A 14,444-nucleotide genomic window follows, 5' to 3' on the forward strand; every position below is an offset into this window, starting at 1 on the left:
GTCTACACAACAAAACACCATGGCCACTATCAACCATTAAGCATCACGATGGTGTTCGTGGTTAGTTGCCGTTGCCACGTCAACCACAAATGCTTTCGTAATGGGTATCGCATATACCTTTATATGTAATTTCAAATTGATAATTTAAAGAATAATATCAAAGTTAGCCAACACTATAATATGGATCGAAATTAGATATATTAAAGTCAATCGGTTACCCATGAGCTAAATTTGTAAATCACAAAGCATACATCACAAGTTGTAATATAGTGGAGAACCAATCGACATTACTCCATTTACTAACTTAACAACACAAAATGCTTATAAGTTATTTCACCTTTCTAAGCAACCAATGACAGGCGTATAATATATATCATATGTATGTATGTATTATTTTCATCAATTTGAGAGATTCTTACCTCAAAAGAATTCATAAACTTATTTACAAAAAAACAGGAATATGTTATTGTTTGATTCAGGAATGTGAGTTTTATTTATTTATTTATTTTTAACATTAAAACTGCAATAAAGAAAATCCCATGATTCCCACGCATCAAATTAACAAATTTCAAACGCACACACTCTCTCTCATTCACGATTCCTACACATCTGTTCTCAATTAACACAAATATCTCGTAATTCCCTTAAATCGTCAGCAAAAGATTACTTTTGATCATTATGAACACCTTTCTCTAGTCTACCAGGTATTTGTTCTACCAAAGGTGCGTACAAATCGAGAATCCTGCCTCTCTGCGACACATTTTGCTGTAAATGTTGTCGAGTCTATTTTACATTTTGATTTTGATTTTTTGTCTACATGTCTGTAACTACGTTATATAAGTATGAACATCGAGATTTTATCTACAATGTTTAAGATTCGTTGATTTGTTGTTTCGCAGTGATGTTTAGCTGTCTGTTTTCAGATTGTTTGAATTTGGGGTTTTGTAGGTTAAAGTCGGTTCAGCATCTACTTGATTATTGTTTGTCTCATGGAAATTACAAATTAGGGCATTTTTGATTTAAGGAGTCACGTAGGACCAGGAAGAAGGTTCGTGTGTCAGTTCTTGCTTTCGTTTTATTATGTCATATCATTCGGATTGATTTGATACATATGACGTTAATTTTGTTAATGCATGTTCTGAAATTGAGCTAGATCAGGTGCCCATATACCAGATTCTCTTTGTTATTAGAATTTATCATATATTTTAGACCCGTTTTATGAAACCTTTATGCAAAACCATGGAACTATGTTCTTACACGAAACTACCAATTAACAAGATTTTCACTTCCGTGTTCTTATCTACATCCCATATTGGATCTGGATGCATTCTCATAAGTTATCATGTCGAGGCTTCCTCAAAGGAACGCTTTAACTTTTACGCTTTAATTTGGATATCAGAAACAATAAACATTATTGTGGATTATTTTCTTTGCTTCTGTACATTAGTATCTATATGACGAGACATGGATTTGATACTAAACAGATTTGGTTCAGTAAAGTAGCTTTATTTGTTTACCTATATCTGTGTTGTTAGTTTTGCTTATTTTATTCTTCTTCTCTTTACCAAAGATTATATGCACTTTTGCACTTTATGAGCTGGATTTCACTTCATCAAACTAGCTTTGTTTATAGGTACTTCCTCTATTTAATAAGCTTTTTTTAAACAGACATGTGAGCACTAATACATCTGCATTTGCATACCCATTTGGAAGTATAGACTATAGGGACTATGAACAAGTGCATTTTTATTTAGTCATTTTATATAAACATAATTTAGTTTTTTATTGTTTATTTGTAGTTGCCCTATTTTTTCACCATGTCCATCTTTCGTCGACGTGGATCTTCTCACCAACAGCTAGAGCAGGAGCACCCTGAACTACAATCTGACTCCAAGGTAACAATTAGTTGTAAAAGATTTTGATGATGAGAATGAAGATGGGGAGGGCATTTACATCTTTTGTCATCTTGACATTTGTCCCTGTCCCAGACCAATGCATGTCAAATGCAGTCCAACCTGTCATGTTCTGTGTTGTCTTGTTGTATCATGTGTAATAAATGGGGCCTACAGTTTATTTCCCATTTCTTCTTTTTGCAATTTCTTTACATTTTTTTTCTTCCGAGGGATGAAAACCTTGTGATGGCTGATGTGGGAGTTTGGTCAATGCAGGTCAATGAGCTTAAAGCTGCTATTGGACCACTTTCAGGGAGAAACTTACTGTATTGCACTGATGCATGCTTGAGAAGATATTTGGAAGCTAGGAATTGGAATGTAGACAAAGCAAAAAAGATGTTGGAAGAAACACTTGCCTGGAGATCAACCTATAAACCTGAAGAAATCCGTTGGGTTAGTAATTCGATGATTCATTTGTCTTAAAGATTCATATAAAAGCAAAATACAAAACACAACTTACTGTCACCATTTTGTCAATATAGTCACTTCAACCATTTTATGTAGAGTGATTAAACCATTATAATTTGTTTACAGTTAAGGTGAACCATTTGTGATTATATAATAGTTTAGTGGCTAAATCGATAAAATATCAATAGTTCAGTGGCTGAATTGATAAAATGGTGAAAAGTATGTTGTGCCTTTTTGTATTTTCGCAACCAAGAAAAATGGTCTTTCTAAGCAATCAAGAAAAGTATAATGGTTTGATCACTACCAAAAATAGTTAAAGTGGCTAAATCGATAAAATGGAAAGCAAAAGTGCTTTTCTAGATTTTGCTGTTCTTATAATATAGGAAGCCATAACATTATCACCACTCATATAAAGCTTGTGTTAAATCATATTCATTTTCTTGACTTGGTAGCATGAAGTCGCAATGGAGGGCGAAACAGGAAAATTATTCAGGGCAAATTTTCATGACCGAGTTGGAAGAACTGTTCTGATATTAAAACCAGGACTGCAGGTGATTCAGCAATTCCCAGTTTCCCACTTCATACTTTTTAAAAACTACTCGATTATTTTTCTTATCAAGACATTGACCTTTGAAATTTCTACCCAATTATAGCAATGAAAATAGGCATATGTTTTTGGATGACAATGACATTGCTATAATCTGGGTAGATGATTTTTCAAAGTACAATGCTGTAACAAGGAGAAGTGAAAGTAAAAGTACGTTGCTATTTCTTGCATTTTAATCCTTTTGTTTCTCCTAAAACTTACACTGACATGCATTTTGTGCAGAATACAAAATCAATGGAGAACCAGATCAAACATCTTGTATACCTAATGGAAAACGCGATGCTTAATCTTCCGGAAGGTCAAGAAGAAATGGCATGGTTGATTGACTTTACCGGGTGGTCATTTACCACCAATGTTCCGGTTAGAACCGCTAGAGACACCATCAATATATTACAAGACCATTATCCTCAAAGGCTAGCCGTCGCTTTTTTGTACACCCCTCCCCGCATTTTTGAAGCTTTTTGGAAGGTCCGTCTACATTTTCATTTTCTCCCCCTCTGGTAACTGGTAACTGCATGGTTGTTGAATGTTTATGTTTTGTGATGAATGTGCAGATTGTTAAGTATTTCATGGATCCGAAAACATTCCAGAAGGTGAAATTTGTGTACCCAAAGAACAAAGAGAGTGTGGAGCTGATGAGATCGTATTTTGATATGGATAACCTCCCGACTGAGTTTGGTGGAAAGGCAACCATGAAGTATGACCATGAAGATTTTTCAAGGTTAATGGCTCAAGATGATGTCAAAGCTGCTAAATTTTGGGGTTTTGATGAAAAGACCGGTTCTATGTCTTCAAGCCATGCTGTTGGAGCCACGGTTGCTCCAGAGCCCGCTTTGGCTTAGCAGCATTCGGGCTAAACCAGTCAGCCCGGATGCCAACTGCCTTATTATAATTGTAGTCGTGTGCGTACCCGAGATCACTATTATTAACCCCTTGATTTTTATATTTGTGTATGACATTTGATGGTTATACTTCATTGTGGAACCGAGTTTATGAAAGAAGGCTTAATTTTTGGCACACTATCAAGTCCCAATGACATCATATAAGATTTAAATCAGATACACATTGGCCTGTTATGTTTGGTTGCTAGCATAAAAGCCCAATGCTTACAAAGAATACATTCCACATTGGCCTGTCAGCCAAACAAGATGTAGATCACATATGCAATAACTTATGTTAGGTTGGTAGCATGATAATAACGTCCTAGATTAATATTTAATGGATTGAAAGAATCTATATATAACACAAAACCGTTTAATCTTTATAATCTTTTATAGGCGAAACAAAATCTATTTACACAAACCAATTACAACAAGAAGCAAAAAACAACTAATTGAATGTTTGCAGTCTACATAGTTTTACTCATTCCAATCGGCTATCACACTCTATATATTGTATCATCAAACGGTGAAAAAGAAGAAAAAGAAAAACTTTGATAAGAAGGATCTACAAAAGCCGCCTTCTGAAGTTTCGGGTGGTAGATTGATACGTACGAACTAGAAGCCCAACTCCGATTCCAACCCCGAGGCAAATGCCGAGGCCTAAGCCAACTCCAACCCTCACACCGGCATTGAACCACGTGAGTTCTCCATCTTCACCTTCCATATACTCTGTTTGGTTCCAATGAAGGCTGTTTTCGTTTTCATATTCGTACTCATTTTCACTCTTGTAAGGTCCATATTCCGATTCCTACATTGCCCGAGAGATTGTCGTTAGCACAATACGGATTTAAGAGGTTAACGTATGGATGTTTCTTTTTGACTTAATAGAGATTTAAAAGATTGGAATCTCGAATTCCAATTCCGTCGGAATCCATCAACCATTTTTTTCAAAACATCATTTATCCAAACAACACGGAATTAAAAAGAAAAAATTATGAGTACCTGAAGACTAAGTCTATCCGGAACATCCTTCCTTGATTCCGTTGCCTCACCCTCCGGAATCGGATCCAAGGCTCCTTTTCTACCTTGCTTCCTTCTAACACTAATCTGCAAAGTCTTGGTCAAAATAACCGGTTGACCAACAAAAGATCCCGCAACATAAACTTCAATCATGGGTGGCATAGAATCCGAACCCGCAATTTGTTTCCCTTTCAAAACCCGACTACCACCACTAACCATGGATTCACATTTCATACTCCATCTTTCAACATCATTATTCTTCAATTTACCATTCTCATTTTTACACATCTCCAAAACCCCAGAAAGAATAAGATCATCCCCATCAAAAACCTCAAATTTAACACTTCCAGTCAACCGAATACTATCCGTGCTCACAAAAGTGGCCTCTTCAAACTTTTTATCCACTCGGTTTCTTCTTAAACGACATGCACTTCCGGTTGAATCAAGGGTGCATCTTTTGTTATTGACTTCAAGTATAGTATCGGGGTCTAATGGTATATGGGTAAGAGTTAGGTATTCGGGGGTGTATCCATCCACCATGAAATTACTAATTCGGACATAGAATACGCGGATATCAAACCAAGCTAATAGTGGTTTAGTGTATGGTTGGTATGTAGGATGCTTGATGATTTGAAGATTGTTCTTCGTTGTTGTTCCATTTGAGTTTTCCATTTAATCTCATGGAAGTAAGGTATGAAGAATCAATCCTGTTGTGAAAACCAAACATTTGAAGTTCAATGATTTGAGTTTCCAATTATGGTATGGTATCCTCCTTTTATTTTATTTATTTCTATTACAGTATCGTAGTTTGACTTTTTTTTTTCTTGTTAAGGCATTGTACTTTGAAAAATCTACCCAATTATAGCATTGTACTTTCGAATTGGATTCTATAAGGACATTATGCTTTGTAAAATCTTACACAATTATAGCATTCAAAATTGCTTTGTTGACATTGCTATAATGGGTTGATTTATCAATATTGTAATGGGAAGAAATGAAAGTATGATGCTATAATAAACAAATCGATAGAAGTAAGTTACTATTTCTTGCATCTAACCTTAAAAAGAATTAAAAAGCAGAAATTTAGATAATTGAGAGGGTGTTTGGATGTGCATATTAACTTTCAAAGTCACCATTGGGACTTAAAAATCATCACTTGATTAAAAGTTAAAACAAGGGATCTTTAGTAATTTTATGTTTTTCTCAATAATCATTTTTAGTACACAAGTACACAACTCCTCCGAATTTAATCATTTTGACCACAAATGATTATAAAAACATAAGCATAAATATTCCCTTTAGGCTTTAAAAACGGATCCAAACATGGAATTCAAGCACATGAAAGTAACATGATTTTAGAAAAGGGAACACTTTATTGAAGTAAAGATTGCACAAAATTAAAGTGGAGTGAGAGAAACTAATAACCCTAATAAATCAGAAGCTACCCAGCTACCCACTTAAGAAATCTATGTTTCCGACTTGCAATTGACTCGATTCCAAAAATCTTGAAATACCCATCAGAGAATTCATATGCAAAGCTCAGATTCTTATCTCCAATCAACCTTTTTACATATGAAGAATGAAAGGATACACTACCACACAGAGAAATAAAAGAGGATAACCACTAATGAATTAGGGATAAAGAGAAGAAAACACACCAGAAATCAAGAATCCAAAACCAACATATGTGATTGATTGATAATCCAAACACCTTCAGTGTGTTTAGATGTGTTCCTGTGTTTAAGAGATATAAAATTGAGACCACACGATGCTCAATTGATGGCCGGCAATCGCTAATATTGTAAGTGTCACAAAGATCCAAAAAAACTGTAAGAAATCAAGACAAAGCCACAAACAAATTATCAATAAACTAACTTACCCTCCACAAAGTCTCTCTCACACCCACTTTCGTAATATCCAAATCGAATTGAAGCCTCAAGTGATTTCCTTAATCGCTTTCAAACACCCCACAAAATCGGTCTAGATCTCCTCTTTGAAACCCTAAAAAGATTCAAACTTTTTTTCGGTGGAAATCAAAGAAAACAGAACGACTGGAAAGATTGATTTGATATCTTCAAGACCCAAATAGCGAAATATCTTGTGACAAGTCTTTAATACGCATATGCTGATATGCATATGCATACACGTCGATCGATGGTGACGGGTTTGAGGAAGTTGGAAGTTTCCCTTCCTTATCCGGAAGAAGATGGGAGTTTGGAAAAATTGAAGTAACGAGGTCAGAAAAGATGGTATTGGTCGGTATCTTAGATAAAAAACGTTTGTCATTAATATGACCAAATAGGATAAACTAGAAAATCAAGAAACGAGTTGGTAATCGACATCCTACTCTTTTGTCTCATTAAATTTGACTATATATTTAATAATTTCGATTTATTTAATGCAGTAATAATTTTTTTAAAGAGGCTTTTCTTTAATTGGTATTTATAAAAAGAGAAAAGGAAAATGAAGTTGATTTTGTAGTTAGAATTTGTGAGCTGTATATACCTAAGAATTATATATTCATGGGATCGGTGGTATCTATATAATGGCTGGTTTATAATTTATAATATGATTTAAAATCATTATTATATTATTTTCCATTAATTGTAACTATAAATATCTTTTCAATGTCTAAGTTTTTCAATAGTTTTTATTTATCGTATGTATCATTATTCATCTAAAATATTCTATAATTTTTTTATTGCCCTTTTTAGATATATATCACATTCTAATATGAATTGTTTAATAAAAAATATTATTCGACATTAATATTTAATATTTTATAAATAAAATATTATTAAATATTTTATAAATAAAATATTATTAAATATGTTATAAATAAAATATTATTAAATATTTAATAAAATAAATTAATTAGTAAAAAAATAACAAATATTTAAATTTAAATATAATGTAAAGGATGAAACAACATATCATTGAATGTGAAAGGGGTAGAATAGAAACCTAAAAATAATTTAAAAAATCAGGATATATTAAATAATTGGTGAAAAAAACTACCCATTTCAATAATATTAATGATATTAAATGGTCAAATAAATAATAATCAATCCTAAAAAAATTCATTTGAGATTCTCTAAGCTAAAGTTACATGATCAACCCAAAAAATTCCAATAATCGTCAAATTACACATAAAGAAGAAATATATAGATATAACAAGAGTCAAGAGGTGCATTACAAATGATTAAAAAAAATGATAAAATAATAAAATGACAAATACAATAATAAAAAAAGGACAACGGAACGAGAAGTGTAGGGAAATGAAGCATCGCAACTCTATGATCAAGTGTTGTTTAACTATAAAAATAAATGAGTTTTCATATCATTTTCTATATGCTATATTTTTTTTTTGAAACAGTCAATGCATTAGAAAAGAACACTCACACCTAGCAAGACGCAAGGCGGAGCAAAACAGGAACAAGCAAAACAAATTACAAACAAGAGAAATGAAAAGATAACCAATTAATCCAATTACATATCCCCATTTTACCCCTATGCTTCGCCCAAAGGAAGACCGAGGAAATAATATCATCCATAACCGAAGAGGCAGAAACAATATGCTTTTTGAATAATCTAGCATTCCTAGCTTTCCACAAACTCCAAATAAGACCATACACGATCATGGTGAGAATGCGTCTCTTTTTGGGACATCTCCCCCCCAGTGGTTAATGAAATCTAATAAAACACAAGTGTTCGCAAAAAATTGGAAAGGAATCCTGCACCAGGTTCAATCTAGTTCCGCATCTTTGTTGCGAAAGGGCAAGAAATCATAATATGGTTCGCGTTCTCCACCTCCCTACATAAACCACACATAATATAATCAACAGGAACGCCCCTAACTGATAGAGCCTCCGGAGTTGGAATTCTCCCTTTTTCCGCCTTCCAGACAAACCCCAACACTTTTATAGGAATTTCTTTGCACCACACAACCACCGGGTTCGGCTCAGCAGCCGGGTTTTGATCAGCAATTAATCTCACAGCCTCCACAGAATATATACCGTCTGGGTTCAAAAGACAACTCCATTTTTGCATGTAAGGCAAAATAATCTCATTCTGCACTTTAAAAAGGTCATAGAAATTGAGATTAAATTTTCTGATGTCATTTTTCGCTTTGAAAATATTGTTCCAGACTCCAATAACGGTACCACTAGAGATCTGATGACGGGGCTTCCCGTCAAGCTTATGAATCCCACGAATGACTTTACACCAAAGTGATGAGGATCTAGTTTTCTTATAATTTTATTTATATATTTAATATAGTCGTTGCATTTTTTATCTATATAGATACAAAGTTATACATAATATAAACTCAAGCATCCACAATATCATTTTTGATGGAGATTTTTCATAGAAAACCTTAAAATGAAAAAAAAACTTATTTTATCTCTATAATAAAAGAGCTTTTTCACTTTGCTTTTTTTTTTTTTTGGTAATCCCCTTATAGAACTTGTATATTTATCATTAGTTGGAAGTCTATGAGATTCACCAAAACATTGCAAATGCTCTATGTAACAGTTTATTAATTAATTTAATTAACAAAGCTCTTTGAAAAAGTTTAGGCTTTTAAAAACTCATCCAATTTTTTTTTTTCAATTTTAAGAGTTTTTTAAGATGGAAAAGCTATTGCAATCCCAAAATAGCTTCTATTATAAATGCCCAACAAACAAAATTAATAAAAAAAATGACACGTTAAATTAACTATTGAAATATTTTGGATCTCATGGTTTGCATGTATTCGGTAACAAGCAAAACCCACCGACAATGCTTTTATTTTGGATCTCATGTTATGCATGTATAATGCATTTATCCTTTCTACTTTATAAACAGATCATCTTTTGGAAAATAGAAGATAGAAGATAAATAATAATCAACCATTTAGCCCTTTGATACTTTTGGTTTTCGCTTCTAGGTTCAAACATTTATCATTTTCATATAAGTTTAAAAAAGGCAAAAATAATCTAAAAACTATTAAGAAAAGTAAATTAGCAATCATTAACTTAAAATTGTAAAGCACACAATCTATCATTATTCTATAAAACAACATTAACAAACTCTTCTTCGATAAAAAAAAAACGCATTTTGGGATTTCTGTTGGCTATCTGGTTTTTTAAAATATTAAAACCAGAGTGTGTTTCTCAAAACGGTTCTGTTTTTTATACACCCTTACTCCAAGTAAAACAACACTATTTAATTTATTCCAGAAAAAAAAATTACAAAAAAATACACGATAACAAAGATTTTAGATATCAAAAAGCATATAAGAAACTATTCACCATTCCATCCAACAAATATTCTCATTTCATTCCAATTGAATATCCCATTCTATTCATTCCCGATCCCATTAAAAAAACAACATAACACAATGATCAAACAAGCATCAAAAGGAATGATAGCTACTTCTTTCCTCATAAAAAGGTCCATTTCTATTACAAATACTCAACAGTTGCTCTTCTCTCAAATGTAAATCGACAATATCATTTTATTAAAAGTTCACATACCTATTACTATTATAGTTTTTCCCTAAAAAACACCTCCTTCAAACAAAACCACCTATAGAATTATCCACACATTAAATATCGGAACTAAAGCTTTTCAATAAATCCAAAAGCTCTATCAAAACTCTACCTTCAAAAATCCTTTGACCAAAATTTCACCACACAAGAATGAGGATGAATGCTCTTTAGTTGCTGTGGTTGACTTGCTTTCAAAACCACAATATTGCAGCAACAATGTAGAATCCTAGTCAAAATTGTAAGCAAATTCAGAGACTTTTTTTTTTGAACTTATTGGACTTAAACGATATCCTGCTTAAGGTGTGTTTCTTTTTTTCCCATTAAGTTCTGTATGGGTAAAGTCAAAGTGTTTTATACATAAGGTATTGTTTTTTTCCTGACTAAATGACCATTTTACCCTTACATTCCAAAAAGAGAATTTCACAATATTCATCAATTTTAACATGAATGTGGGTCAAATATGTAAATGGGTTAGTGAGGTAAAAAAAAAAAGATATGATGGTGAAACCAAACCTGGTGAAAGAAAAGTCAACGGGTGGATTTGTGATTCCTCTCTTTCTTATATCGCGACTGGTCCGGGTCAAACCCGCCTTCATTGGCTCCATAAACGGTCCAAGATGGAGTAGGGGCCATATAGTCGTTACTGCCAAAAGGTTCTCCCGATGCCACCTAATTTTAATTTTTTCAACAAAAACAAACCTTTATTTAATAAGGTACATCATGAAACACACACAAACTGATTTTAAATTTTAAATGAAATGACAAAACTACCCACCAAGTCATGAAACTTGTCATAGTCTATCCATGTATGCCATTGACCATTAATCTTGAACTTATCCACTTTTGCTAAAAGAACACAACACGAGTGCACATGCTCACAAGCAATCTCATAATCCCCGTTGCTTTTTTCAGCCAAGGCTTCAGAAAAAGCTTTCACATCAGCATGCCATGGCACGTTTTCCATAGTCAACTTTGATGTGGCTGACCTGTTTGTTATATAAATCATAATAATTATTTTAATTCCAAGTAGAGTACCCAAATGATAGTAAATATTATATGCCATTTTCTTAAAGGGAAAAAGTAAACAACATGATATGTACTTACGTTCCACAATAGGTAACACCTTTGATTTCAACAAAATCAGGGTTTCCAATGCCAAAGAGGGAAGAATAGGCATCCACATCCTCTGTGTTCCATCCTTTAACAAGTGTCAAACGATACACTGTTCGTTGTTGCTTATCTTTCAAAGCTTTCAATGAATCCTGAAATTCACATTTCATAATGTAAGACAATGCTGACAGCATAAATATAAAGTTTGACTCTTTGCTTTTTTGATATACAATCACAGATAAAGTTCATTTAAATGGATGTTATACAAGGCCAAAAGTTTCAGCTTTTTTGGATTTTAGCTTCTGGGTATGAACCTTTCATCAGATATGATTTGGGATTTGTTGTTGGTGAAAAGGGTAAAAGAACAGTGATTTAGGGAGTAAAAAAGAGCAAAAATTCATACTTCTGTCCACATCCAGAAAAAAGTGAAATAACACAGGGACGAAAACTGTAATTTACTCAAAGATCAAATTAAAAGATTTTATAGTGAGGGAAGGTACATACACCAAAGCGCTCCCAGAAGTCCCCAAAAAGTGGCCTATCGATTGCCTTCATGCTGTCCTTTGTTGCAGCATCTACACTAACATACAACTGTGTGATGGGTTTTAGTGACACAATCTTTTCTGGAAACTGTGCATTTGTCACTAAAAAAGTGGAAATTCGCCTTTTGTGGAGTTCATCCACAAGTGAATTGATCTCAGGATACATAATAGGCTCCCCAACAAGTGACAAGGCACAATGCCTAGGTAACAAACCCTCTGATAGGCGCTCTGCTGTAACACCTACAAGAAATAACAATAAACTTTCTCATTTATTTGTATGGTGAGATTTAGAAAGAAGATGATTAGAGAAAAGATGATAAAACCCACCTGGAACTCCTTTCATTTGTTTTATCATTTTCTTATGTTCTTCTAAGGCAGAATTCACAATCATCAAAGGGTCATCCATCTTCCACTGCCAGCTTTTTCCAACAGGGTTAGTGTGATGTCTCCAACAGAAGACACATTTATTTGCACATGCCAAACTTGGTGTTGCTTCCATGCACCTGTTTCCATAAAAAGTGACAGTTTTAAATGTTTGTTACAATAATGAAGACTAAAGAGTAGAGAAAAACACTCATCTTTATAATATGTCCATTCTATAACCACAAAATACTCACCTGTGACTCTCGATTCCATAAAAGGAGTGCTTATAACAACCTCCACGTCCTCTGAGTTGAGATTTAGTCCACCGACATATTTTAACACCACTATGTGAACCAATAATCTTATAACCCTGCAATTCATAAAATAGAGAGAACTATTTAGCTTTAAAACCACCATTGGTTCTTAAAATCTGAAGAGTGTATTTTGCAAATTTCAGATAAGATCATACTTGCTACTCGATCTTACTCATCTTAGAACTAAGTTTATGTTGAATATAAGTATATAACAACAACATGGCCTATAAAAGTTGCCAGATGTGATCATTTAGGAAATTCTAGAGTGAAAAGATCTAGAAAGCAAGATCATCTTTACCCTGGATTAAAAGCAAGATCAATTGGGGATATACCTGCTTTTTCAAGCTAGCCCTGATCACTGGAGTTACCATTTCTTTCTGCCCATTCTTTTTTCCATTACTTGTGATTGCTCCCATATCTTTCTTTGAAGGTGCTTTGCCTGCAATATCTTCTAAATCAACAATATCAGATTCCATCCCATTTTCTTCATCTTCATCCTCGTAATCATCATCATCATCTTCGTAATCTGATCCATCGATCATCTCATAACCATTTTCCTCAATTAAATCATTCCCATTTCCCCTCAATTCACCTGCTTTTAAAACTTTAATCACTTCTTTACTCCAAATACCAAAGGCCTTATCTAATTCACCCTCATCAACATCCCCTTCACAAAGAGGCAAAATCTCCGATGCTCCAAGAGATCGCATTTTCGTTGATAACCCTCTTCCGACTGCATTAAAATTATCTCCATAAGCTCGGCTGCCAACCCCAAATACAGCAAATTTGCACTTGCTAAGCAACAGTGACCCCACTCTGAAGTCCTCAGCGCTCTCTGACAACCAATTCGACAAGAAAACGCCGTTGGATGGAGGATTTCCGTCTTCCCATGTCGATGCAATGATCAAAACTAGGTTTTCTTGATGGAGGTCTTCGGGCTCATAGACGTTTGGGTCAACAAGTTCAAATGGGAGGTTATTTGAGGTCAATAGGTTGAAGAGACGTTGAGCTAGAGTCCTAGAGGTGCCTGTTTGAGAGATAAAGAATAGTTTTCCTTTTCGAGTAGCAGAAGAGAGATTAGGGTTTGTGGAGGGGGAGGATAGTTTAAGGTGGCGGAGGCGGCTGGATTTATAGAAGCAGTAGACGGTGGTGGCGGAAAGGAAAGCGAGAATAGTGAGATGTGTTGTGAGAGACGTTGTGGATATACTGGCAGTGGCGGCAGTGGAGGACATTGTTCTGGGGGTGGCGCGTGGTTTGGATTCTGAAAGTACAGTTCGTTCAAGTGTTATAGCATTCAAACCCGTAAAGAAGAAAATCTAATTTTAGAATAGAGAAAACTTCAAATTTGGTCCCTGTGATTTTCTGTTTTTTGTGGTTTTGGTTTAAATAGTTTTAAAAGAGCATTTTTTGTTTTGTTTTTTGGTTTTAGTCCTTGAAGACAACCCCTATTTTTCTATCATTTGTTAACTCACCCTCATGCCCTCATGTGGGGGTATTTTAGTCATTCTACATATCATCACTCTATCTCTTTCCTTCTCCTTTCCCCTAATTTATTACACTCGCCTCTCCTCTTGTTCTATTTCAATCCCATTGTCTTCAATCTTACTCTATTCTCCTTGTGATTAGAAAACTAATTTGAGATGACATCCTCATCTAGTCGTCGAAAGTTTTTCAAAAAACTCTTTTGTTTGTTTATGTCAAGATAATCACGATGAT

At 34.0% G+C, this 14,444-nt stretch overlaps 3 protein-coding genes across 13 annotated transcripts; 1 reads left to right on the forward strand and 2 right to left on the reverse strand.

Annotated features, from left to right (window-relative positions):
- Positions 1–546: 546 nt before the first annotated feature.
- Positions 547–3,986, forward strand: LOC145071373 (Sec14p-like phosphatidylinositol transfer family protein). Of its 7 annotated transcripts, none has more exons than XM_079018345.1 (8): positions 547–722; positions 949–1,048; positions 1,571–1,633; positions 1,800–1,895; positions 2,169–2,345; positions 2,813–2,911; positions 3,190–3,435; positions 3,522–3,986. In XM_079018345.1, exons 4-8 carry the CDS (start codon positions 1,818–1,820, stop codon positions 3,807–3,809), a joined length of 888 nt encoding a protein of 295 aa, XP_078874471.1. In that variant the 5' UTR covers positions 547–722; positions 949–1,048; positions 1,571–1,633; positions 1,800–1,817; the 3' UTR covers positions 3,810–3,986. The 7 variants fall into 7 exon arrangements, with proteins under 7 accessions (XP_078874471.1, XP_078874422.1, XP_078874507.1 ...); XM_079018388.1 differs by having other exon boundaries at positions 549–704; XM_079018296.1 differs by lacking the exon at positions 1,571–1,633.
- A 221-nt stretch (positions 3,987–4,207) lies between these two features.
- Positions 4,208–7,121, reverse strand: LOC145071103 (Erythronate-4-phosphate dehydrogenase family protein). Of its 4 annotated transcripts, none has more exons than XM_079018163.1 (4): positions 6,748–7,120; positions 6,527–6,602; positions 4,851–5,575; positions 4,208–4,656 (listed from the first exon to the last, which is right to left on the reverse strand). In XM_079018163.1, exons 3-4 carry the CDS (start codon positions 5,538–5,540, stop codon positions 4,414–4,416), a joined length of 933 nt encoding a protein of 310 aa, XP_078874289.1. In that variant the 5' UTR covers positions 5,541–5,575; positions 6,527–6,602; positions 6,748–7,120; the 3' UTR covers positions 4,208–4,413. The 4 variants fall into 4 exon arrangements, with proteins under 4 accessions (XP_078874289.1, XP_078874234.1, XP_078874339.1 ...); XM_079018108.1 differs by having other exon boundaries at positions 6,527–6,661; XM_079018213.1 differs by lacking the exon at positions 6,527–6,602 and having other exon boundaries at positions 6,748–7,121.
- A 3,128-nt stretch (positions 7,122–10,249) lies between these two features.
- On the reverse strand, positions 10,250–14,030 carry LOC145072067 (flavodoxin family protein / radical SAM domain-containing protein). Of its 2 annotated transcripts, XR_013690936.1 has the most exons (9): positions 13,061–14,030; positions 12,669–12,784; positions 12,379–12,554; positions 12,014–12,291; positions 11,504–11,661; positions 11,175–11,385; positions 10,913–11,068; positions 10,512–10,625; positions 10,250–10,436 (listed from the first exon to the last, which is right to left on the reverse strand). XR_013690936.1 is itself a non-coding variant. In XM_079018470.1 (8 exons), the coding sequence occupies exons 1-7, from the start codon at positions 13,958–13,960 to the stop codon at positions 10,928–10,930; spliced, it is 1,980 nt and encodes a 659-aa protein (XP_078874596.1). In that variant the 5' UTR covers positions 13,961–14,030; the 3' UTR covers positions 10,439–10,625; positions 10,913–10,927. The 2 variants fall into 2 exon arrangements, 1 of the variants encoding a protein (XP_078874596.1); XM_079018470.1 differs by lacking the exon at positions 10,250–10,436 and having other exon boundaries at positions 10,439–10,625.
- Between the last annotated feature and the right edge of the window lie 414 nt (positions 14,031–14,444).

The sequence above is a fragment of the Lactuca serriola genome, chromosome 1 (genome assembly GCF_051521515.1).
Source record: "Lactuca serriola cultivar US96UC23 chromosome 1, Lser_US96UC23_V15, whole genome shotgun sequence".
NCBI classification, from domain to species: Eukaryota; Viridiplantae; Streptophyta; class Magnoliopsida; order Asterales; family Asteraceae; genus Lactuca; species Lactuca serriola.